The sequence below is a fragment of the Colossoma macropomum genome, unplaced genomic scaffold (assembly GCF_904425465.1).
Source record: "Colossoma macropomum unplaced genomic scaffold, Colossoma_macropomum, whole genome shotgun sequence".
Classification (NCBI taxonomy): Eukaryota; Metazoa; Chordata; class Actinopteri; order Characiformes; family Serrasalmidae; genus Colossoma; species Colossoma macropomum.
The window spans coordinates 24228895-24256092 of record NW_023494792.1 but is presented as its reverse complement, the minus strand read 5'-3'; the positions used below and the strand labels follow the sequence as shown (position 1 = coordinate 24256092).

Below are 27198 nucleotides of genomic sequence, written 5' to 3'. Positions count from 1 at the left end.
CAAACTGGTTAAAAACCCTAACATTGGATATACACATTAAGATATATGCATTATATGTAGTTATTAGCCCTCTTCTCAATTTCCATTAGCACCATTAACTGTTGTCTTATTTGTGGTTAGTGGACCATTCTGAACTATTTTAATATATACAGTGATTCTTTTCAAAATGAAATTTATCATTTAATACATTTAATAGGATGTTTGTGACTTATGAAAATATTCTTACATATTCTTCCTCAAATGTCTTCTTTTTCATTCCATTTGCAAGGAACTTCTGGCTCTCTGCATCGTCTTCATCCATATACTGGCTGTAAAAATGAAATTTAGAGCAGGTTATTATGGGAGACAGGAGAGGACTGACACAAGCTTTAATTGGAGAAGAACAATGGAAATCATGTGCCATGGACAGTGGTTCCCACACACAGGCTACTTGGACAGCCCCCTCCATTTTTTTTTTTTTTTATATTCAAAATCATACATGCCTTATTTAAATATCCAATTAAATAAAAAAGAATGAGATGACCTGATATCTGTAAATGTTACAAACATCTATATCTAATATCTGTATAGCCACTAAACCCAATTCTCATTGTGAAATGATTTAATGTGAACCTCACAGCTTCTGTAAAGCAGGAAACAGCTGAGAATGACATTTAAGAGCACATGCTGCCACAGGGAACAGTGCAGCAGAGGAATGATTAACAGAAAGAGGTAGACGTGACGTGGTCTGGGAAGCAGGTGTATGTGTCAGGGTCCTGTGCTGCTCACCCGTTCATGGTGGTCTTCTCTGAGTCGATGGGCGTGGAGTAGCGCTCGTCCATACTCTCGTCGTCCGCCTCGGTGCTCACTGGCTTCAGCTCCATACGGTCCATGGCGCAAGCAGAAGGGAAGACTATACAAGCAGAAGAGTGCAGGACAGAGCCTTCTCAGTCAAACGAGGGGAAACACTGACTGCAAACAAGAGCACAGGGAAGTCGGTCAGAGAGCACAGTCAGGACGGCCAGGGGGAGATGAAAAACCTTCAAACACATTTACAGCCAGGCTGGACAAAATATAGGTCAGGAATCACTAACAGGAGTCTCAATACTGGGAGATGAACCTCATTACAGCAAGATCAACTTATATACTAGGGCTGAATGATATGGACAAAACACTGCCACACATTATATCATAGTGCTTTTCAAACCAGTCCTCAGGGCCCATCAGATACCTCCACATTTTTGGCCCAACCTAACTCACAATCCACATGTACGGAGCACGAATGTGGATCATGTGGAGGGCCCTGAGGACTGGTGTGAGAACCACCGTTCTAATACAGCCTTGAAGCACACTGGAGAACATACATATGATGTAGGGAAGTGCATTCTGACTCATTTTGATATTTGAGTATCCACAACAATTAATAAACAGATATCATGTTAACTGATAAACAAAAAAAGGAAAAAAAAAAACAACAAAAATGACCAAAATTAAAAAAACAAAAACAGACTTCAGCCAAAATCAGCAAAGGGCTGAGGATGTCGACATGTTAGTTTGTCACAGAAATAGATTTCCACTGCTGAACCTTGCTAACATCGGCTAGAGCAGTTAGCCTAGACTGCCTCCTTGGTTATGTCCTTAACAACAAGTCCCTTGCAACATGCTTGCACTCGTGTTTCATATCGGCATAGTGTAATTTACATACAAACACAAGCAAAAGCTAATATTTCACAGTCTTGTTGAATTGAATTTCATTAAATTCTAGTCTGAAAATTTCCTCCAGCTTTTTGCGATGAAATGGAACAAGTAAGAGAACAGTGATTTAAGTATTCAAATACTGGCAGCTTGAAGCTTGAACGGTTAACCGAGTACCCACACACATCATCCCCAATATGAAGTGCCATGGTTAAACTTATACATGCATTATTTTTGATGCTTAATTCATCCAAACTCCAGAAGAACATCACAACACACAATAAAACATTCAGGGTTTGGTTAGATGCTTATTTGCATACCGTAGACCTCTGTAATATCACTACTGCAAAGGTCTATCGCAATAAAAACTAACAAATGTTATACAGTGCATCCCTAATAAATTCCTGGAGGGAACAGGGGAATAGAGGACAGGTGAGAGAGATTAGGACGGTCTGTCTGGAGTTTTTAGTTGTGGACAAAGCACACTGACATGGACCCTCTGTTTATGTACACAAACAGAGGGTCACCATGGTGTGAGCCTGCTTCAGGTCGTAAGAGCTACAACAAGTCTGCTCTCAATGTTGCTTTGTGTAGCTTGTTCAGTTCATGCTTTTTTCTAGGCTGAGAAGCAGAAGAGTAGACTTTGAGATGAGAAATATTATGATTTCAATGGTTATTAGTGCTTTTTAAATATTTTAGCATATTTTAATACAGTACAAAAAACGAAAAAATGCAACAATGTTGGTGATATCGTGATAAGGAATGTTAATACCGTCCCATCCCTACCAAAGTTTCACAACAGCCTTATCACGTGGAGAGCCTAATCTGACCAAACAAACAACAAAATGGAAATCACACGTTATCAGCGTGTCTTTCCTGGTTCTGTTTCATAAATAAGGATCAGGAATTTGCTAGTCTAAGGATCTTGAGAAGGAATGAATGATGATTATTTAGTGCTGCAGCAGAAACTAGATTTCTACACTCGTGTTTAAAAGAATGGAATCCCCTGTTATATTAATAATTGCTGTTATTTTATTCAACTATAATTATGCAGCGTAGATGTAATCACTATAAACGAGACACTAGAAGATATTTTTTCATTTGAAGCTTTTCTAGAAAGAGGTTTTATTTCATTTTAAGCTTTTCTAGAAAACCAATTAAGTTATTTACTGATTATTCATGAAATGTATTTATTTAAAGTATTTTCTTTAAAAGTTGCCTGCCTTGAGGTCTGATCACCACATTTCAAATACAAGGCATTCTGATATTACTTTTATTACATGAATCTCAATGTTATACAGCTTCTCAGTCATTATAGACTCATCTACACCTAAAATATATATCTTTTTGGACTGCTTCCTACTAATTAGTTGATATCTCTACTCTCTTTACAAAGTCTACAGTAGAGGCATCATAATAGAATCATTTCATACATTTAACTGCAATATTTTCTTTTTACTTTGTATTTAAAACAGTGATCTCAAGCTTTCCACTGCTCTAGTAGAGCTGGTGAATCAATTGCCCACCAGAGCCATGTCAGACACCGTGGGATTTTAAAACTTAGACAGAATATTAACTGAATATTATTGGTAACAAATGTTTTTGCAAAGCATATGAAAAGAACCAAACACTCAGACATCTCAGGAGTATCAGCAGGAGCTTCAAGTAGTTCTGGCCAAGTTATCATGATCCATGTGTTTATCCGCTTGATTCAAATGAAGAACACAATTACTGCCAAAGAACTTAATGAACTCAACGAATCTCATTTTTCAGTGTCTAGTCTGATAGCTGCTCAGAGCCCAGCAGAACTGAGACCCTGGGTCAGTTAATAAGAGCTGCAGTGGCAGAATAGTGCCCTGTTGGACAGTCAGGAACAGTTCCCTCATGCCCTCAGCGCCAGTAAGGAGAACGGCATTATGTAATGTAGCAGCAAATAAGACAACGTAGCCAAACCATTCGTACATCAAATTACCCACAGTTCTCCTCATCCTCACACAAAGCCCCCTTTGACAGAGAGCAGCCAGGATTGTTCCGGACCCTGAGATACACATTTATGGAAAGCTGAAAACTTTCCACTGAGGCACTTTTGGCCCACAAGAGGGAACAGCAAGAGTGTCACTGAAAGGACCACTGAACACTGAGCAAGCTGGGCTCTGTTTACATCTGTGATACACTGTCTCCCCAGCACACTGTAATTAGTTTCTAAATTCTATGTAATTTTTTATGCCAAATTTGTTCGTTTTATACTTCATTTTCTTTCCTTCTAGCCTGAGGCAGACTGTAACAGATTAAACAGCAGTACCAAGATTTAGTTCAGTACATTCCTTATTTTTCCAGCTATATTTCTAAGTAGTGACGGGTAGTTTTGTAACATACGTGAAAATTTCCTTTAACATTATGAGAAGAGCATTGTCAAGTCATAGTGAAGCCTGCTAAACCAGCCCTGCAAGTGTGAATGAAAGAGCGGAATAGTCTTTCAGTGACTTCTACACTACATGCAAAGTACCTATGTGACAGCACAACACAACCACAGCAATCCTCAGGCTTTTCATTATTCTTTTAAATACTCCTCACAAGTGGATTATAAACATGCTTTACATTATAGTAGACTATTTTGTCACTTTGTCACATAACTAGTCATGCCTCTGAAAAAAGGAGAACAAACTTAAGCAGCAATTGGGATGTCCATATTTAACAGCCCTGTCTACTCTGAACTACAAGTCGTTTACAGTCAAAATGGCCAGCTTTACACGTTTCACATGGTAAAGTCAAAAGGATCAGTCTTACTGCAGTTTAGTAAGTTTGTCACAGTAATAAACCACTTAGCATCTAACATTCTCCTCAACAACACTGCGAAATGCATTTATCTGGATTTAAAGGGGAATTGCAGCATCAAAATTAAATGGTTAATATGTAAACAACCTCAGTTTTATGCGAAATGCGTCACTGTAGAGAAGCTCACCAAAACAGATTTGTTGTAAGTGGTGATGACAGTAACCGGATGTCTGAAGAGTTTAATGCCTCTATAAGGTACCTCAAAGAAATTTATTACAGGAAATAGTCACGAATTCATGGCCTGATGCCTGAGAAATTGTTTTACCATAGTTTTATGAGAAGTTCTTGGCTTAAAACAAATTTTAAATAGCCATTCACAGCAGAGTGGTACATGCAGGGCGTTGTACAGCAAAAAGGCACTTAAAGAAACATTTTTTTTCAAATTTATCTCTTTACCATTTTAAACATTACATACAGAAACTCATAAGACATGTGTAGGTTCATGTGATAGTGAATAGAGTGGTTCCTCTAATAAACCATTACACACTAAAACGCTCTGAATGCCTCTTTACATTTTACAATGAAAAAACTGTGCCGACACTTTTGAAAAATCAGAGGAATTCCAGTTTAAAGAACAATTGCAGTAGAACATGCAAAATGAAGCAGAGTACACAGTGAAACGGAGCGTGCGCTCACAGGAGTCTCACATGCTGACTCTGCATGAAATGCGGGGCAGCTGGGTGAGGCTAGCACCCTTTACGACAGGAAAAACAGTCTTCAAAGTTAGCTTGTACTAGGACCAATATCCCACGCTCGTAGGCAGTTACGACACCAACCGCAAGGCCACGGATTCCCCCTTCAGGGGACAAAAGACAGTGACAGTCCCTGACACGACTGAACTCTCACCTAGCAAACACAGCTGCATACACAAAATCACTAAACGAGGTGCATGTACAAAAGCAATAACAAATGTATGGGGTGTTTATGGCTGGTTACAGTGTATATGAAGCTATTGCATTCAGGTACTCACAGTTAGGTTATGGGGCTCCGTATTGACAGCAGGAGGGAGAAGGATAGCTTTTAGTCCTGCAGGTGAGTGGCAGCTATTAAGTGTGGAGGGAGGGCCCTCTCTAGCCAATCAGGACTTCTCTACTGTTAGCTGTTGCCCCCCCCCGCCCCACCCCTCCTCACCTGCGTCATCAGACACAGTGAGCACACAGGATCCTAAAAGCGTACACAAGATAACATGCATTGCATCAGTCGTTGTTTGTTCTGATCTTCTGGGATGAGAGGGATGGCGAACTTTTTTGGGAAATTTGTCCCCAATATACACACGCTCACAGGCTCACACACACTTGCCTGCACTGACACACACACGCACAGTGATAGAGATGCACTCCAGCAGCTGCTCGGCTGTGGGGGGCAGAGCTAACACCTCTCAAACTTACTGACAGACACTTTAAAGTACACTGTAAAGCTAATGTACATCAGCCTAGAGATGCACTAAATAGTGTTCCTGCCTCAGGGACCAGACAACGCTTTATGTTTTAACCACACTGCATGTGTTAATTACACCATAATCTTCTAAAAGGACTCCATAAATCTCAGAAAAGACATGAGTTGCTGTTTACAGTTTAGAAAAGTGACAATGTAAGTAGCCTATGTTACAAACTGGCTACTGGTATCAGACTAACTGATTAACTAAAAGCCAACCTTACATGTTTTTCTTTGCCTTCTTCACAACCCAGATTATTAGTCTACAATCAACTTGAACATCACTGACATTATAAACATTACAATTTTGCACATATCAATATATTATCACAAACACACCATTATTCAAATGACATGGAGAACTGCAAGCCACATCGATAAACAAAGAGCTGCAGCAGATCATCCACAGTGTGAAATCATCTTTAAAATAGCCCAGTGTGCTAAAACGACAACGTGACAAAAATAAAACCACTCTTACTGTCTGGATGCAGATGCATTTTCTCATCTCAAGGAGAAAGAGCTTTCCTGTGCTGAGGGTCATTCCTTATATGGAGTCAGAAGCACAGCGTTCAGCTCCCTGAGCCAATCACCAGCTCTGGCTCAAGGGTCAAAACAAAAGCAAAGAATTTACACTTCACCCTGGTATCACGCTGAAACCCATACTGGGTTCAAATGCCCTTCTCCAAACCATGCTAGACTCTTTCCACGCTGATACTCATGTAGATGCTGCCTGGCAGCCACAACAGAGAAAAGGATAATACTTCTGTGGGGAAAATGTGTTTACACAATCATAATGTTCTTCATGTTGTAAAAGGCACTGTCCATAACACCTGGCACTGCTTGGTAAAACTGCCGAACTGTGAACTACCTTCCAGTATGAAAGAGCAAGCAAGCAAACCAGAGCAGATCAGATGCAGAGGAAGACCAAACTGCGGCAGCTCGTTTCCCTGGAACTGACTCCGAGCAAAACACATGGCTCCTCAACAAGCTCAAACATTGCACTCAATGTACAAAAATATATACAAAGCTGTGGGAACGTTAGCTTTCGAGTCATTCTCAGGAACCGTGGCTGCCCACGTTGCCCAACTGGCAGCATGACACCTCTTACAACCCGTGTTCACTGATTCTTAGAAGAAATGTCTTAAAAAACAAGTCTCATACGGGAGAAATCTGGGTGGATCTACACTGAATTAACTGATTGTGTGAAATAATTACAAAATAATCCTTAAACATCTTCACGTCATTTGTCATTAAATTTCACAGTACACAGTATATCACTTTTGGGTGGGAGCGTCCAGTTTATTTAACTCTAACTTAAAAGTGAGTGTGTCTGTATGTGTTCACTTTATTATACCAAAATGACCATATCTCGATCCCACCCAGCCATGTGCCCCTTTGCCCCCTTAGACTATATATGCCCTTCTGGTTGGCTGGTTAGCAGAATAACCGTATTTTATGTAGCCATTCTTCAACAACCGTTTCAGTGATTCTCAGCTTAGTTTTGCCCCGGGAATAGAGGTTGTGGTACGGCTTGGGTTCTACGAGCACCCCTGGTGTAGTACTGACTGCTTGTGGTTGTCCTCAGTAACTTCAACCTCTCATCCAAAACGCTGATCATCTCTTAAAGAAAGCATGACGTTCCAGCATCACGTGGTTATTTTGAACAACGACTAAATATAATATTGACACTAACCGGTGTTCTGAAAAGTTTTGGTTTCTATAGAAAACAGGGTTTTACACAAGACTCTGTAGAGCACTCAAACAGAGTTATGACTGAATGCCATGAACTGATTAAACACTGTAGTGAGTAACACCCAGGCTTTGCATGCTGAGGTTTCAATCTCTGCATAGATAGCGATGTTACTGGTTTCAGCTGCCTTTAAAAAAAGTGTATTTTTACCTGAAACATGATTACACTGTCTCTCTCGGTAAGCATAATTTAAGAGTATTATACAGTAAATTAAATTAAGTTTAATTTGCTTTAATGTAGCCCCCCACCTTGAGCTTCAACCCCTAAAATTGTCTGTGCACCTCTCAAAATGTCTAATTCCACCCCTCAAAGTCTGCTGCATTTAAAGTAATCAACACTAGAGCAGCCCTTCTTTATTGGGAATCAAATGCTCACATATGCCCTTGGAATAGGTTTGAATCCTTACTGTTTACCAATATAAAACTAGTTTTTTATAGCGATTTTGGAACTATACAGCTGTACAACGGGCTACGAAAGCTGCTCTAAGATTTCAAGAGGAACGTGAAAGGGTTTGCTTTCAAGAGCAAATATCATAACATAAACAAAACACCTTTAAAAATCCTTGTGTTGAAATCAGTGGATGAAGGCAGGAGTGTACAAAGCACTAGAATCAGCAACAGGGAGGAGGAGGTTTCTGCATGGCTGAATGTCAATGTTATCATCTAAAGGGTAGTTTATACAGTGATAAAGCACTAATCCAGTCTCTGCAAGTGGATCCGGTTGCAACTTGTCCCTCACTACAGCCAAATGTTTTGCGCAAGACGTCACCTACAACACTGTGGGACAAATGCGCATCAATTGACTAAAAAAAGACAAAGAGCAAACATACATGCTACACTGAAAAACATTTATGCTACACTTTCCAGCTCAGAGAACTGCTACATTTCATTACTACAGATATAAAGTAGATGAGGTCTTCATTAGTACCTATACTGACTCAGACCCACCCTCTCTCACTGTAATGTAACATTCCACATCTGCCTGAGTTAACCCTCATCATCCATACCTACATGCTGATGGTACATGCCAAACAAAGGTCAAGCTTGGGTCCCCACCCAAAAAAATGCCCCAGGCTTTGAAATTCATATTTATTAGGAATAGAGAAAGTAATATTCTACTGTCGAAAAAGCTGCAGGGGAATGTTTTGTGTAGATCATCACCAGGTAAAATCATTCTGAAACTCCTTTTTCTTGAGATTCATAGGTGTGGACCCATGCAGTTTACCCATATAAAAGACGGCTTTGTCGCAATTTTTGAACTATACGACCATTTAAGACTGGGATACAGGAAATCTAGCTCAATGCAGGTTCCCCACAGCCTTTGGCGATAATTCAGTTGTGCTCAGATTTGTTTTTCACTAAGCATACTGATCAGTCTTTACATAAACAAAACGGTCACCTCACGGAAGAAATTAACCAAAATATCAGCATCGCTTATGGCAGCATATTTCAGACTTATTTCAAGTGCAAACACAAACCTGAAAATGCTAATTAAACTGTGTATTTACAATTGCATTTCCTATATGAATGAGTATGCATTATTTAAGACATAAACCAAATTCTGGATGTGTGTTTTCATTTGCATGCCTGTACATAATGACTGGACAAAGTTAAAATGGAAAAGTGCTTTTGACGTTTCATTTTCACTGTCTTAATGGTCTGACTGTGACATACTACAAAGAGAATAACAGTCGCCCATTTGCAATTGCAGTTCCTCATTGTTGCGCTCCAGCTCTGCCCAAATTAAAATGTATTTTTGGAACCCTGTTAGCATTGGCATTTTCACTGTCAATGAGGCACTCCTGTCAATCGAACGCTGTGGGTCTGACGTAGGGAGGAAATTTTTTGTTAAGGGTGTGTTTTAGAAGAAAGTGAAGAAAAAGTCTAAAATATGGTGAATTAGAAACCACCGCTACTGACATTTTAACACTTGCCAACCAGGCCGAGCATGAATCTGTCTAGTGATCTCCTGCAGCTTCTTGCAGAAGTGATTCTTGACCGTCTAGAAAAGCCTGGGGCTGCACAAGCATGGGCAAATTTCACACCATTAAGACACTGAAAATGAATGTCAAAAGCACTTTGCTTTTCGATGTTAACTTTTCCAGCCATTATACACAGAAATGCAAATACATATTTTGCATTTGAATTGAATTTGGATGTCTTAAATGATGCACACTCACATAGGAAATGCATTGTAAATACACAAATTAATTAGCATTTTCAAATTTGCATTTGGATTTGAGAAAAATCTGGCACATGCTGTCATAAATATATCACAGCAAAGAATATCAAAACTGAAAAAATCTGCAGTGGCTGCTAATAATTTTAATAGTAGAAATGTTCCACATAGATATGAGTGAATTTATACAGTTTGGAGGCAGTAAATGTAAGGGTAACTATCTCTAGAGGTTGACACAGATGAGAAATCTTTCACAGAGATTATCTAAACTTGTAGGAGAATTTACCTCTGTTGCTCAACCTACAGCTTTCATAATTCTTTACACAGAATTGTTTTACTGTTGTTGGCAAGACCCCTGATTGAACCACAAGGAACCTTTTTCATCTTTAAATGGATGCATCTAGACCATCACAACCCCATTTAAAACCCTTTAAATCCCTAATTTAAAGATTTTTGGACAAAGATGACATAACATGCAGGTGCATCCTGAGGTAGAAGCATTCACACGAGTCTCTGCATGTGAGCTGGCATCAGTCTACTGGCTACAGTCTACAGCCAACATGCAAATATTGCTCAAAGAATCACATCTGTCTGGCTTAGATAGCAGGCTACACTCCATTAAGGGCTGTCCTTGAATGCTAGTCTTATTATTAATTTATTAATCTGATTACTTATTCGTATGCAACTACTATAAATTCTTTAATAACTGTATATTTAGTCACTACTGTGAAACTAATATACAATGAGGGTTTATACAGATTTTTCTTTCTAAATTTCTGCATAATTCAATCATTATAATGCAAACATGACAGATACCACACATCAGAAGAGTTTAATACATCTAAAATCTTCCTCACAGAAAAATTATTATATGAAATGGTTACAAATACATTGCCTAATGACTAAGACATTGTTTATGATAGTTTAGAGAGAATGATTTGGCCTAAAACATACAGCTGGTATTTTTAAACAATGACAAAAATGGAGATACAATTTTTTGTTCTGACAGTGATGATATACAACCTCAAAAGACACATATATGTTCACGGATCGTTCTGGATATTTTAAAAAAGGCTATATTGGTTGTAAAGTTAATGATTCGACCCCCGGTTCCTTTCACCACCACTGTAAAAATACACGTTTATCTTCAATGAACCATTTTATATCAATCCATCGTTTACACCCCAACAACTAAATTATGCAGATTTTTTAAAAATGGGTAAAATTCCTCTTGAAGGGGTTAAAAGCACATCTTTGTCTATAGGATAACCTTAGGTGCACATCTGGACACCCACCACACCATAAATATTAAAACAATACAGCAATTATAGTGTTGTGGAATTTATTCCTGCAGGAAAGGTGTCCCTTTAACAAGAGTGCATTAGATCATCTTCTAATAAGAACTTATTTACATTAGTCACCTGACCAAAAGCCCACATGGCTGTTGAGATGAAGAAAAATTGCTCAAGGAAAAATGAGAGAAAACAACAAGTGACGGCAATAATATCAGAACCACATTAATACTAATATAATGTTAGGACAAGACTGATATTATAGCTGATATTGTAAAAGCAAGGGCCCAATGTTCTATTAGAAGAAATAAAAAAGTAAGCTGCTTAATTTAGCATACAAACCTTTGCTACTAAAATTTATGATAACACCGGAGATAGCACCGTTTTGATAGCAGGTTTTGGAATCAAGCCAATGTCAACAGTAAATGCTTGATCAGATATCAGACGAAAAAAGGATGGATCTGATCTGATGCTGTAACAATCCTGAAATATCACATTCTCACGCTGTGAGATGTAATATCGTTTAGCAGCGTATTTCTTACTGTAGGGCTATCGAGTGTTTGAGCAGTTTGAGTATGATAGCCTACTTTCAGATTATCATGTTAATTAAAGTGCTTCAATTAAAAACAGCTCATTTTATAGTTCAGTAGGTTTTATAGAAAAATGATCAGCTGATACAGTATCAGAATCTGAAAAGAAAAACTGGTATCATAGCATTTCTAGATTAAACACAAGACATAAAATGTCCTATAAAGACTTAGTCCCATTAGCCTTGGGCTAGTAATTACAGGTTTCTAAATACAGTACATTAAGGCTGTGTTCCTAGAGAGCATGGTGAAACAAGACAGTAAGGTGAACGTTCTCTCTCTAAGAGGAGTGGTGTTTACTTACTTCAGCCCTGCAGTTTCAAACCATTAAAAGTTTGATAATTAGCTAGAGTGTTCAGATGATTTTAACATGATGCTCTTCAGATTCCGGGCCTAATACAGTTCAGTCATACAGACAGCTCATCAGACCTGCTCTCATTAGTCACGTAGGACTGAAACCACAAACACTTCTGAGGTGAAAGTAAAATTGAGTTTAAGAAATAGTGAAGACATCTGTTTTCGCAACTTTTTGTGGTTTCTTTGATTGCAAACACTCTGTCCATGACCTTATTGGACTTATCGATTTGCTCTTTCGGGACACTGGTGACACAGCAAAACTACAAATAACGGTTAAACTCTCGGTGGCTCTTTGGGGAAAATACTGCTATGGCCTTGAGACAGAAAACGGCCTCTGATGTCTTGCACAAAGCAGAGGTGAAAACACCCAACCTGCACAACGTACAGTATATTGGATGTTAATCATTACTGCAATACGGCCTTTCTTTGTGAACTTTCTCAATCGAAAAAGCAGAGCTACCACTGAGCTCTAACGAATCAAAAGTTGTTTAACTGAACATTAAAGTTAGTAACCTGGTTGCCTTCAAAAACAAATCTTCACCTTTTTAAACTAAAATATCATTCTTTTAGCACAACTGTAGATTCCCGATTTCATCTATACTGTAAAAAGCAATCAATTTGTTTGTGCATTGTTTTCACTGCTTAGTAATTACTCATGAACGCAAGCTCTGGAAACTCACACTGTGCTTTTAGTCTCACTTGATTGCAAACTGAGACTTTGTTATATTCCACTGCTTAGAAATTTTGGCACACTACTCTTTTTTGCACTTCAGGTGTTTTGACAGTTGTTCTGCTTTAGAAATGAATCAGTGTTTAAATTCTACTTTTCCTGCTTCTCAGAAAAGAGATACAAAGCACAAAGGTATGATGTCTATGATGGAAATTCCTTGATGTTCATGCCAAAATAACCACAGACCAGCATTTCTCAAAACTTCTGCAGTGCAATCATCAGCACCAGAAGTGGACCGATCACCGTTTTTGGGGCCGATACCGATAGCTGATCGCCCTTCAGCATGATTGGCCAACAGCTGATACCGACCGAGGGCCAGGCTGGACTTTGAAGGCCTATTCACACCAAGTGCGTTTTTTGGACAAAAAAACAGACGTGATTTTAACGTAGTGGGACCTTCACACCAAGTCTTAAGTGTTTTTCTGTATAAACACTGATTTTTTTTTTCTTTTAAGCACTGCAACTAAACAGTGCACACACTGGGTACATCCCATTCTACAAAAAAGACAACAACAAAGGGAGTCCCGCCGCCTCTTACAAGAGTGAGCTGCAGCTGCATGATGACCGATTCTGAGGGTCAGTGGGGGAACTGGAGGCTCTGCTTCTGCTTGTTGCTCCTCTCATTAAAAAGGAGCCAATAAACCCCGGTTAAATGGTCACTGTAACATATTCCCCGTCATTCATAGCCTTTCAGCTTTAACTCGCCATATGCTGTCTTTAACCTCCAATTTTTAACCTCCAGTCAGCATTTGCTTGTCGTATAAGCTTTTGTGCTCTGCCGTCATCCTGATGATGTGAAAGACGGCAGTAATACACGTGTTTATTTCCAAAGCTTGACGTGCGTTTTTGTCGTCCGTAAAACTCAGACTCGAAGTGAACAGGCCTTCAGTCCCGTAGTCAGAAGTCAAATGGATTGTATCTCCATCTAGTGTTTGAACGAGGAACTGCAGGGTCCTGTGACCGAGGGGCTCTGCGCAGGCCTGCAGCAATCCTTAAATATAGCTCATATGTTTTACGGCACTGATCAGCTCTCAGGATCAGCTAAGTTAGAAAAATATCGACTGGTCGCATATTTGATCTGAAAATCTCCCGATACCTATACATGACCCTTTCATCTCTAATCAGTACCATATAGTAGAGAGAGACCTGAATGTGACACTGAGTGCGTTTACATGCACTTAACAATCCTAGAACTGCAGAAAATCAGATAATATCATCGTGTCAGTAATACGATCAACACGTTTACATGCTCTTGAGTAATCGGATAACGGGTCTAGAGTAATCAGGCAGTAATCAGATTTCTACTTTGCAACCAGCCAATAAACTCCCAGAAAAAGATGTGACATAAACGTAACGTAAAACATGCCACGTTACATCATCTAGAAGATGAAGAATATTTAAATACTTTATTTCGTGTTTGGTTTCAGTGCCTCTCCAAGTGTTTTGCTGCCATCTCGCAACATCCACCGTCTGTTCTCACGCATGCACAGACTGACAAATCCAATAGAAATTGGAGTATGAGTATACACACTCAGAGAAATCTGATTACAGAGCTTAAATCCAGCTCTCTTTATCAGATTTCTTAATCATATTTCTAGATCAGAGTATGGTGTTTACATACGCACTCACTCACTCACATGATGATGACCGATATCTAACACTGACTGGAAACTAGACAGTAGTATTATTTTTTCTAACCTATGAATCCTTATAAAATTTAAAATGTACAATATTAAAACGAATAAATGAACCGCTGACTCTTTCATGGTTCTAAATTGAAATATCAGCATTCTGACTAATGACCCCTGTCACGTCTACCACATTCATCATTTCATTAGCACTACAGCATAATAGAATGATCTGAGGAAGCCAACCACTAATGCGTAGTTAACAACACCCTGTAATAAGATAATAAGATGCTGCTGTACATGCATAACTGAAAAAAAAACAATCTGATTTCCAGTTTCAGCACAGGAAACTGGGGCTCAGCATAAAAGAGCATGTTCTCCCAAGAGCAACTATTACAGCTCAATTTGAACTTCAGTATACCGTCATATCTCATTGTGATTAGGCTGGAATTTAACTGATGTCTGTGCCAACTACGGTTCAGAATTCAGAGCAATGATTGGTCCCAAACTGCCACTTGAATCTGCCTAGCTGGAGTCATGCTACCTGATTGAGAGCGTGTGCAGGTACAACCGCTGCCAATTTCCACAGGAGAGGGCCTGAGCTCAGGAGATAATACACTGGAATAGCTGCAACATACTCTTGCAAGCCAGACTTCTGCCTATCGTCAAAGAATCTTGTGCATTTCTGTGTTTAACATGACAAAGAACAGCGACAGAAAACGGCCATCCGACTGACATGCACACTGGACAATCACAGGCTGTTGTTTTAGTGTGATGAATAGAGGAAGGAGATAAACAGGGATACAGCCAGAACAGACCCACGGTGTGCTGGCAAACATGCAAAGACCTTGCTTAAGAGCTAAGAAATGCTTTAAAGAAAGCCCTTTTCTTAATGCCTCTAAAAGCCTCCTCACAGAAATCTATTTATTACATGAAATGGTTACGGCTACCCTGCCTGATGTCTAAGATATTGTTTTACGATAGTTTTACTTTATGTTTTTGACCTAAAGTGTATTTTTAACAGTCTCCAAAGAAAATTTAATATTATATTTATATTATATTTTCTGATTCACCACTATTTTATCATTACCAACCTTAGGCCTACATATAAAATCTCAGACGACACAGGTTCACTGGTTTTGGATGGTAAATAAACGGGCTATATTTGTGACCCCTGATTCCTATCAGTACCACTGTGAAGAAATCTAAGTCAGCAAGCTTCTCTACAATTAACTATTTCATATCAAACCACTATGAACAGCTCTGTTTACATTTCAACGTTGGAATTATGCAGAACTTTAAAAATAATCAGCGGAATTCCCTTTTAACGTCCACAGATGTACATGGAACACCTGAGGATGAGACTAGCAATCACTTTTGGGTTTAGGCAGCAGGTAATACTTCTCAAGTAAATGCCCACTGATTTTTGTGTTTCCAGGATTCCAGAAGTTTTCAAGTACAGTGAAACACATCAAAAGGTATTGGCTATGGTGACCGATACTGTGATACAGATAGGCAGACTGAAAAATGCTGAGGTATGCCATTGATAGCCTGCATTTGTGCATTTAAATAATAATTACTTGCTGAAATAGCAAGCACAATCAGAAACTAAATGATTAGGTTTAGGATATTTTTGCAGCTTGTACATTTGGAAACAAATAAAATATGCACTGAACATATCTAATCAATGTGATTTAAATAGTTGTCTAAATATAGTCTTACACACTGCACACCTCAGTGACTAAAGACTCCATGATGGCATAGCGGGTTGGATGAGCTTGCGTAAACTGATAGCGTCTGGATGCAACCAGTTCACATCTGCAGTGGCAATTAGTTCATAAGCACAGCCCTCTTATACAGCCAGTTAACGTATCAGCCTATTGCTCTTAGCTCTGAGTGAAGGTTTGGATACAGTGTTGATATAAGGAGGCACATGCAGAAGGGCCATGAATAAGCATTTTCCATAACTGTAGCCAAAACATACCATGAAACCGTTTACACAGCTGAAGCTGAGTTATCCTCAGTACGATGTCTTACCAGTTCTACAATTTGGTTGTATAATTTGTAAATCCTACAATATTCAACGTAAATGGAAGCAACTCCAAGGACTCAAGGCAATCATGTTGCACAAGTTACCTAGCTGCCAGTCACACTGCAGAACTAGAACCATGCTGTTGTGCAACTATGTCAGGTGTTGCGTCAGGCTCCATTAAAGGCAAAGAACGATCATTTTTGCTAGTCACTAAACACTGATGTCAAGATACTGAACACCATTTATGTTGCTATATGATCAGCATGCTTAAATAACTCTGTTTGTTCAGTTACAAAGTCCTTTTAAATTGGATAACCTCTTAAACTCTGTAAACATCTGACTGTGACAATCCTTTGAATGGACTAAAATAAACCAATTATCAAATTCTGGATGTGGAAGCAGCCTGTAATGAAATTACAACTCCTTTACTCTTCCCAAATTCAGTCTTCATGACTCACTTTAGAGAATCAGCTATTTCTAGAAGCTTGCCATCACACTGATCCTGAACGTGACTGGTTTTAATATATCTCTAAAGCTCTAGAATTGGAGACCTCTGCTTTAAGACAATATGATACACATTATGCAGTCCAACTCTGATGAGCGTAGCTTAGAATTCTCTGCCAAAATGTGTGAATATGTGACATGATTTGTAGTTATGTTGTCATATTTTGTCCATTTACAGAGTGTAGTAACTGTAGAAGCTCACAAAAAATATGCAGAAGCATCTTTTGATTGATTTCATACTGAACATCAACACAATTTTTTTTTAAATCAGGAACCGGCAGCCCAGCAACTCGGTCCAGATCCATAACCCCACAACTGCAACTTCAAATCATGCGTGATGCAGTACAGCTACCAGAAGAAGGAACCAGACCAGCATGCATTTCTGTCCTAAGTATTACACTGAAGTCCTTGTAAACAGCATTACCCTAAATTTCCCATTTTTGCCAGTGTTAGCGCCATTTAGTTTTGTTGCTGTTTAAAACTACAAAAAAACATCAAAAATAGACAGAATAGCTTAACTCCTTAAAATCCCTGTTTTATTACATACTAAGGCTTATTACTCAGTAATTACAGGGAATTTAGTGCAAACTGGCTATTATAGAAGTGTGAAATAAAAGTTTAGGCCCACCACCAGGCCCTGATCATTTAAGGGGTCAAAAACAGGCAACAGAAATGTTTTTTTGTGACATGAACCTTTTGTAATGCAATTTAAGTTAGGCAATACAGCCAGTTACTGATTTGCATGTGCGAACGAGTGGATCTGTGCTGAGATGGTGACGTGTGTTCAGGTCATTTAGTATCAAGGGGCCTCAGTGTAAAGTTCACGTACTAAGTTTGTTTTCAGTGATCGATCACAAACTGAACTTTTGCAATACATCTTTAATGTGACCTAAAATTTAAACAGGCAGTTTTGGATAAACCCTCCAAAGACCATCCAAAGCAATGTTAACCCACATAAGGAAAGGCAACACTAAACCGCACTACAAAAGACTGATATAAGCTGAAGCAAAAAACTCAAAAATTTACTCAGAAATGAAGAAGTTAATGTCCTTCCCATTTGCTACATGAACTATTAAAGGTTTTTTTGTGTGTCCATTAGGCTAGAACCCCTTCTTTGAGGTTTCACTGAGAAACCAAGGGCTGGTTCTTCTAGTCAACACTACACCAACACAGCAGTGCTTTCATGGTTTCATCACAGTTTGGAGACTGGATTCATTCAAGAATATGTACAGCCTGATAGATACACTGGAATAGCAGGGAAACCAGCAGTTTTAGTAGATGAGTATCCAAAAAATATGAACAAGGTGTCCACGACTCCACGGAGAGCTCGTGTGAGAGACCCTCAGAGTGGGTGGGACATCTACACACACTTCACTCCTGCAGAAGCTTCCAGATTCTCCACCACCACATCACCTCCCCTAAAGATCACACACTTCCTCTCATGAAAGCTTCAGCTAATTTCGTTTTTTTGGGGGAAAGATGAGAGTTAATCATGCTGGAATAACCGTAAATCACTAACCCCGCACCGGCAATGAAACTATCCGCGGATAAACTGATTGCAACAGGTAAATAAAGAAGAAAAAACAGTCATGAAGGCGCGATTCTCCAGAGGAAGCCCCTGGTCACGGTTTGTTTTTCTTCTGTTGCTCATCCGGGCAACACGTTACTACTGAGTTACTCCCTGTTAGAAAAAGCTAATTGAGCACCTGAACAGAAGTGTTTGTGTTTGTGCCTCACAGACATGCTCGACCCCCGGTTATAAACACATATTTCAGGAGCTCCTCTCTCAGGACAAACTGATTAAAAGACTTCAGAATCATATAAAGTACGGCGGCGGTTTGGCGGTTCAGGCGGATGCTGCGTGAAGACCCGAGCAGTGTTAATGTTGGTCTTAGTGTTAGTTCGTTCACCGCGGAAGAGGAGCGAGTTTAGCTCCAGTAGCCTACTGTGGAACTACATCGGCGCCAAACGCTGTCAGTGTCTTATCACACCTCTTTTCGTTTCGTTAGAATGGTCACTTTTTCACTTGTTTCTGTGTGAAGAAGTTAACGTGCAGACCTCTCTTCTCCTGAACACCTCATTTCTAAATGAGGAACGTAAATAAAGGGCGGCCGACGACGGCAGTTGCCACGCGCCCACACATTCACACATACACAAACACACACACATATACACACATACACAAACACACATACACACGCACATACACACACATACATACACATACAGGCGCATATTCACTCACTTAGCGCTCCTCCATGTGCTTATAAGCACTACCACTTTTTGCCCCCCAATATTAGCCATTTCAATAGGAAACGCCTCACATACAGCCGTGTGGTCACACACGGTCCGCGCTCGTGGTCGTGTGTTTTGTTCGGCTGCACACTGTGGGCGACTTCCCATGCAGCATGGTTCTTCCCCTCAATAACTCCAGCACATAAACATTACTCTTTTCAGGTAATTCGCAGCTAACAGGTCGTTTTAGTGGGTTAATTTCCTCAGAATGAGCCCTGAGAGCCACGCTTGGTTATCTGTCCACATTCTCACCAACCTGAGCGCTCCGGTTCTGATGGGCTGCAAGAAAGCGAACCGCGGCTGTTGCTTGTGTGTCTGCTGAGGCGATTTAAAGTAAGAGAAAAGCAAAGCAGTTCTCCCTCCGTGCACATAAGCAGCGGCTGTATGTGAGCACCCACCTGGTTCCGTCGAGGAAGCTGCCGCGAAGCTCTCTCAGAAGCGAGGGGAAGGAGGAGGAGGCGGCCGTCTGCTCGTCGCTCCTCTAGACCATACCCATTTAACAGGGAAGCCACCGTGGAAATTTCCACCATGTGATGGCAGGCCTCCTCGAGCATCAAATTACACCCACAGGCTGGGGGCCACTTGGTGGGACCAGCTGGACGGTGGTCGCCTGTTGGAGCTTCTTTATCTTAGCAGAGGGACACCTAATTGAGCTTGAATGAGGACTCCTCGCCAGCTTCGTCCTCAGTACAACTAACCGCTCAAAACGTGTTTATCAGTGGTGGTTATCGTCGCTTATTAGCTGACGCCCTTCAGCTCAAACAACTAGGCCTTTATACAGTGAGGAACAGCTTGGTTGTAGAATTAACTTGACAGAAAAGACAGGATTAATGTTGTTGTGCAATTGTTAGCATGTTCCTTTGTATGTGTTGTCTAGGCCTCATACCCAGCAACTACAATTGCCTGGGCGTTTGTAGTTGCAAGAGCCACAGTTATTGCAGATTTTTTGCTTATAGCCACGAACAAGACTAAAAGTGTGTCCAGTTGTTTTCCAAACCCTGCCCAAGTCCAGTGTTTTTAGACTCATCAGACATGGCCTGGCACCCAATCCGTTTACCCCAGTCTACCCTTCAGTATTCCTGTTCAAAAACATGAGCTTGACTGAAGACTCTTCGCCACTTTCATTCTTAAGACCGCTAATGTTTGTCAGTAGTGGGTATTGTCGCTCATTAATTGACGCTCTTCAGCTCAACCAGTCATGGATTTAGAAAGTGAGAGTCTACTTGGTTGTAGAATCATAATGGCAAAAAGCAAGAGTTAATTTAAAAGCAGTGCCATATGATAGCATATTTGGACTTTCCACTGATCTTGTTGAAAGTGTAGATAAAGACTTTTTTAATCACTTTATAGTCACAGTCATTGAAGTTCCTTTGCTTATATCCATGGACAAGACTAAATCTGAGCCCTTTGTGAAAACTTTTAAGAAGAAATTTCTTCTTAAGAATGGTTGGTAAATGGAAGGGAGTTCTTTTAATTGATGCCAATACATTACACAAGGAAGAGTGTTTGATTCAAGTAAACCAAACTAATTTAAGAGTAAGTAGAACTTGAAAAAGTAGATCAAGTTAATCTAAGTTCATTTTTTTGAGACAGTAAGTTTGCATGAAATTTTTTAAAGTAAAGTTAACTAATTTAAGTTTACAATGTGGGTTTATGCCTCTGTTCAGGGACCTACAATATTCTGTCCTACAACATTTCTAGTTTCCACACCATGCAAAAGCATAACATGCCACAATGTATTTCCAAGAGTCACAGTTATCCCAGTTTATGAAAGGGTCTTCTTGAATACACACGTAGCAACCTTCATGTTGTACCAGTTAATCCCTCCCATGCAAGATCTGTCTGAACAGAGAGTAACACACCTATCAATGAATCCAGGGTGTGTCTCTCCCCAAGAATGGTTCCTACAGTAGTCGGTAGAACAACGTCAGGTGCACGTGGGCTCTGTCCCGTGCACGTCTGGAAAAGATGGTGTCAGAATAAGTGTGTAATTAGAATCATGACAGTCTTTTTGATGTTGCCTGTTCAGTGTCAGAGAAGAACAGCTGGGCATTTACAGAGGGCCTTGTCAAATTAAATGACATTGAATCTTGTACTGTGGACTGAGGACACAGATGATCCCCGGGCTAATACTCTGTCCTTGATCTGAAAGCCATGGAATGCGCCTAGTTCAGCAGGTCTACAGCATGATTCATTCGTCAAACTTCAGCAGCCTTCTACACCCTTAAAAATAAAGATACCAAAAAGGGTTCTTTGAAGCAGTGACAATGAAGAATTATGTTTGGTTGCCTAAGGGACCTTTCATGGATGATTCTTCAAAAAACAATTTGAAGAATTTTTTGAATTTTAAAGAGCCTCCACATCATGTAAACGTTGCCTCGCTGCTCATTTGTAGCAGGTTCAGTTTAGTTAACTGATGCAGTTCTTTATGCAGCTAGAAAGGTCCTCAAGGTAAGAGTTATATGTAATTCTGGAAGAATCTTACTATGTGAAAGATTGCAGTGATAACCAACATTAAACATGGCTCTGAGGCACTATTCACATGAAACTGTAAACTGGCCAGTGAGTGTTTCATTCTGATAGCTTGAGTTGTACTCATACTAACAGAGGTGATTAGTGAGTAGCTGCATTTACTCAGTTACCTGTATTTAAGAAAACATTGGATTTGGTGGATTTGTACTTTCCTGAGTATTTTCAGATGATAAATGATGCTTGTAGTGTATTTGCCAGGAAAGGAAGATACTTTTTTTTACACTGCAGTTCTTTAAGTTACTTTGTAGTATTTAAAGATGCACTATGTAAGATTTATTGTTAAAATTACTAAGTCAAGACAAAAACAGGCTAAAATATGGTGTGTTTGCGCTGCTGTGAGTCACCCTGTAAAGCCTGAAATAATCATTTAGGGTGTCACGTTGGATTTTGTGGGAGTTTTTTGCGCCACGTCAGACGTCTTTGTGTCTTAGCGCAGACTCAAAAATAAGCTCTGGCTCAATGTTTAGGCAAAGTCTACACTATATTAATGAAGATATGATTACTATAGTAGATAATTCACTCACATCCTGAGTTCTCTTTGAACACACTATCAACACACTCACTCAATCATCAGATTCATCTGCTCGGGCAAGGAGTCCAAAGCACAACCAAGATTAGAAAGAGTTCTTCCGACATTGTATGCAATTACACATTTCCAACAGAGAGGTCTCCAAATCCCCCAAACTAACTTAGCTTTAAATACTTTGTTTTGCTACTTTTGTACTTTTACGCAACTTGTTTTTTGGACCAGTACTTTTTCTTTTACTTAGATGACCATTTTCTTTTACTTAAGTATCCATTTTGGCTATGCTACATTCTACAAACAAAAGGTTTCTGGAGGATCTTTGAGTTTTGGTGGAACCTTATTACCTCCGCGAAGCTTAATAGTGACTCCAGGAACATTAACAGTGCCTCCAGGAATCAAACGTTCTTAAAAAAGTCTTAAGGCACGCCTCTTGAAACTTAAATCCCCCCTCTTTATTAAAGGCTCTGAGAGAAACCTAATCTGCCTTTTAAAGGTTCTTGAAACATGAATAGTTCCTAAAAGAACATTTCAGTGGAGCCTTCATTTTATAGTTGGTTGCCCACTCCACTGAAAAATTATATTTTTAAACATGTATTTTGCTATTAACCCTATTCCCCATTTGTCCATAATATGTTCCACATATAATTCAAATTTATTGTAAGCTCTTTCTAAATGGGCCATAGACCATAAAGGAATATAATAGCTCAGTGACAAAAATCAGTGAACGAAAGAAAGTAGTTTGTGCCTCTTTGATATATTGGAACATAGCACCTCCAATGACATTTGGCAGGGCATAACAGAATGCAGCGTGTCGGCTCACTAATGGTATTTTTGGAAGGGGTTTACCTTGGCAAGTTAGCTAGGATGACCCAGTTCACAAAAATAGACTTTCATCAGAGAGTGCGGAGACAGACAGGGAAACAGGCAAGAGACCGAGGTGTGAATGAAGGGTTCATTTCTTGTAAGATATGCTCTAGATCTCAGTCCCTCCCATTTCAGTGAAATTCAAGCAAGTATCCACTTGTTCTGTGAGAAGCTGCAGTGCTGTTATAGTGGAATGCCTTACAGCAGAGCTTCAGTGCACTTTACGCAAATGTTACTCTCATGTGAAAAGCGTTTCTTCATTTTTTCTTCTACACATTTTGAAAATGACAGCTGCCCTTTGCATTGTGTGAACAATGGTCAGAAATTAGCTAAAGAGGAATTCTATTCTTCAAAATGTCTGCATAACTCAGTGGATAAGATGTAAAAAAAGTCATTCAGAGAGATTTGGTGTGAATTTCTCTGTTCTAAAGAAACTTACCGAGTCAGAATTGTTCACAGTGGTGGTGATAGGAACCAGACATCTGAAGAGTTCAATGCCTCTAAAAGCTCCCTCACGAAAGGTAGTATGTGAAAAAGTCATGAATTCACTTACTGGTACCTGAAACATTGTTTTATGTTAATTTTACAAGTTTTGTGAAAACGTTTTGGCCAAAATACATAATATTTAGGAAGGAGGGATACATGCAGGGCATCGTAAGACAAAATAGCACTTAAAGAAAACTTTTTTTTCCCTCTTTTTATCGCTGTTTTACCATCATTAACATCACATATAGAACTCAGAAGACATGTAGATTTACTAATGGTTTTGGACAGTAAATAAAATGACTTCTGGTTCCTAGCACCACTACTGTGAAGAAAAGAGTTTCTCTACAATGAACCAAAAATAAGTTATTTTTGGGAACTATTTTGTATTACAACGCCCTGCATATACCTCGCCACATCTGCATGTACCCGAAAAGGATTTCTATTGCAAAACAATCATAAAACTAACTAAGGCATCATATTCCTGACTATTTTATGTAATAACTTTCTGTGAGGGAACTTTTAGAAGCATTAAACTCTTCAGACGTCTGATTCCAATCACCACAAATGTGAACAATTCTGACTTCATAAGTTTCTCTGGAATGGACCATTTCACACCAAACCACTCTGAATCACTTCGTTTACATCTCAACAAGTGAATTATGCAGGAATTATTGAAAATCAGTAAAATTCCATGTTAGTAAGAGAATAAGACTGTTCTGAGAAAAAAATCTTGTTACTTTAACATAGTTAAGAATGTTCTTTCTGTCTCATAAAGTTTTGTTACAGCAGTGAGGATAAGAAAAATAAGTTGTAATATTTAATAGAAATTAACCTCAGTTTTATCTTTCTAGGTTATCTACAGTATGTGCAGTTCTTGGAATTGCTAGCACAATTATTTCTGAAGGCTTTTAGTACGTATCGAACTCCTCTGTGACAGCTGGGGACGCCTTATGTGCTGAAGTGTTCTGAATCCATCAGTCAGATGTCAGGTATGTTTAGTTAGGTTTGTGCAGGCTAGTGCAGTGAGCTTTTTGGGCCAGAGGGAGTTTACTGATGTGTCAGTGTGCAGGTTTGTACATGGTTTTTTGTAACACTGAACAGATCGCTGACTGCAGAGTGAGGCAGAGTTACTGTACAAGAGGGTTTTTTGTGCCACTCTTCAAATAAATAGGTCAGAGTTTTGTATGTAGCTTATGTGACTGCATGATTTTAGTAGTCTTGTCGGTCTTTTTACATTTATCAGGCATTTTTACAAGGGTTATATGTTATATTGGCATAATAACACTTTTATAACAGATATTTACACTGCATGTCAACTGTCTGTGAACTGGCCTTATTTTTCCCACAGTTTTTTTGATGATATAAGCATAATCATGCAGAGGTTTTGCTAACATAAATGACACAGGTGATACAACATTTTTCAGGTTTTTTTTTTGGAGCACTCCAATAGAAGAACCGATTTTGGTTCCCTAAAGAATCTTTCAGTAGATGGTTCTTCAAAGGGTGATTACACAAATTTACATAAAAGACTGTGCAAAAGTTTTAGGCACCTGAGCAGTAAGTGTTTTTTTGCTCAGAAAAACACTAATATTAGTAGGAATACAAATAGTATTAATATCTATTCTTTGCATGTTGATATGGGTCTTTTAACCATTTCTAAACCTCTCCTTGTGACTACTCAGTATTAATTGTAGTTATCATCTAATATCTGGTTTGTCTAATCAACACTTCATTATGTTAAATCAGGTGTGCTTGTTGGATTTGATCAAGTCAGTGTGATGGAGCCTGGAGAGGTGGTGATAGGAACCAGGGGTCACAACATATATAGTCAATTGCCATTATTTGCTATCTAAAACCACCAGTGAACCTACACGTGTCTTCTGAGTATTTAAATGTAATGTTGATGATAGTAAAATAGCAATAAAAAACATTTTCTTTTTGGGCACTAAAATGCACCCCTATGCCATGAATGGATTTTAACCCATAATAGCTTTCTGCAAGGCAGCTTTTTTAGATGCTTTGGATGTCTGGTTCCTATCACCTCCACTATGAACAATTCTGACTTGCCAAGTTTCTCTAAAAGGCAAAATTTCACATCAAACCACTCTGAATGACTTTGTTTACACCTTAGCCATTTAATTATGAAGACATTTAGAAAAATTTAAATGGAATTCAACTATAATATATAATATATTTTAAGTTTAACCACCTCACATAATGCTAAAGTTTATACCAGTTTAAAAAGTCCTAAGAGTGAAGTAATAATTTGGGTACATTCTGCAAAACTCAGCTTGTCAGAGGATCTTCCTTGGTATGAAGAGTAAATTTAGCCTACATAATGAATTACATATTATTATATGTGTTAGTGTGTGTTGCACTGGTACGAGTGGATCAGACACAGCAGTGCTGCTGGAGTTTTTAAACATCTCAGTGTCACTGCTGGACTGAGATTAGTCCACCAACCAAAAACATCGTCCTGTGACCACTATTGAAGAACTAGAGGATGACCAACACAAACTGTGCAGCAGCAGATGAGCTATCGTCTCTGACTTTACATCTACAAGGTGGACTGACAAGGTAGGAGTGTCTGAGTGTGGACAGTGAGTGGACACAGTGTTTAAAAACTCCAGCAGCACTGCTACCAGCACAACACACCACCACCATGTCAGTGTCACTGCAGTGCTGAGAATGATCCACCACCCAAATAATACCTGCACTGTGGTGGTCCTGTGGGGGTCCTGACCATTAAGGAACAGGTTAAGGGGGCTAACAAAGTATGCAGAGAAACAGGTGGACTACAGTCTGTAACTGTAGAACTACAAAGTGCACCTACATAGTAAGTGGAGCTGATTAAATGAACAAAGAGTGTAAATACAAGGAGGTGTTCCTAAAAAAGTGCTCAGTGAGTGTATATACATCTCCCTGGAATCTTACACTTAACCAAATTCATCCAAATTGGGTTTACATTATTAAAAACAGTGATTGCAGTAAGTTAGTGAACTGAAAGTTGAAGAAATACATTGTGGTGTCTGCCACATTCTCCACATGGTGTGGGGAGCTTAGGTGGTGTGGCCATGCAAAGCAGCTCTCTGGAGCATGCCATACTCCTGGTTAAAAACAGACTGTCATGTTATTGTGTGGTTTAGTGGTAACGTTAGTTGTTATTCATGTTTGTTGGTGGGCTTTGTGCATTGTTTGTCTACCTTCCTTATGTGTCGCATCCTCCCGCGTCCCCCCTCCCCGTGTTCCGTGTTGGGGCAGCGCTGGGCTGGGCATTTCACTGCTCTTTTTGAAGTGCCTGTTAAAAATAAAGGAGCATTTTCCTGTACGTGCAATGTTGTCCTGTTTCTTCTTCTGCACCGGTGCTACAATATTTTATGCATATGGAAATCATGTACAGTTCAATACATCACTGTTTTCACTGTACATTCACATCTGTGAGAGCTGCTGTTTTGCCTCAGTCAGACCAGCAGCTGTAGCACTGATTTGAACGT

At 39.4% G+C, this 27198-nt stretch overlaps 1 protein-coding gene across 4 annotated transcripts in view; it reads right to left on the bottom strand.

Moving 5' to 3' along the window:
• The window catches only part of slc38a4 (solute carrier family 38 member 4), a 40827-nt gene extending 20986 nt beyond the window's left edge, over positions 1–19841 (bottom strand). The window contains exons 1-3 of one of the 4 annotated variants that reach the window (XM_036576644.1): positions 19695–19841; positions 769–951; positions 227–308 (exon numbers count right to left, since the gene is read on the bottom strand). In XM_036576644.1, the coding sequence (XP_036432537.1) occupies positions 227–308; positions 769–872 (186 nt within the window). In that variant the 5' untranslated portion in view covers positions 873–951; positions 19695–19841. Of the gene's footprint in view, positions 1–226; positions 309–768; positions 952–5479; positions 5658–6421; positions 6544–19552; positions 19654–19694 lie in introns of those variants that run through there. The other 3 variants (XM_036576645.1, XM_036576643.1, XM_036576641.1) reach the window with 3 other exon arrangements.
• Between the last annotated feature and the right edge of the window lie 7357 nt (positions 19842–27198).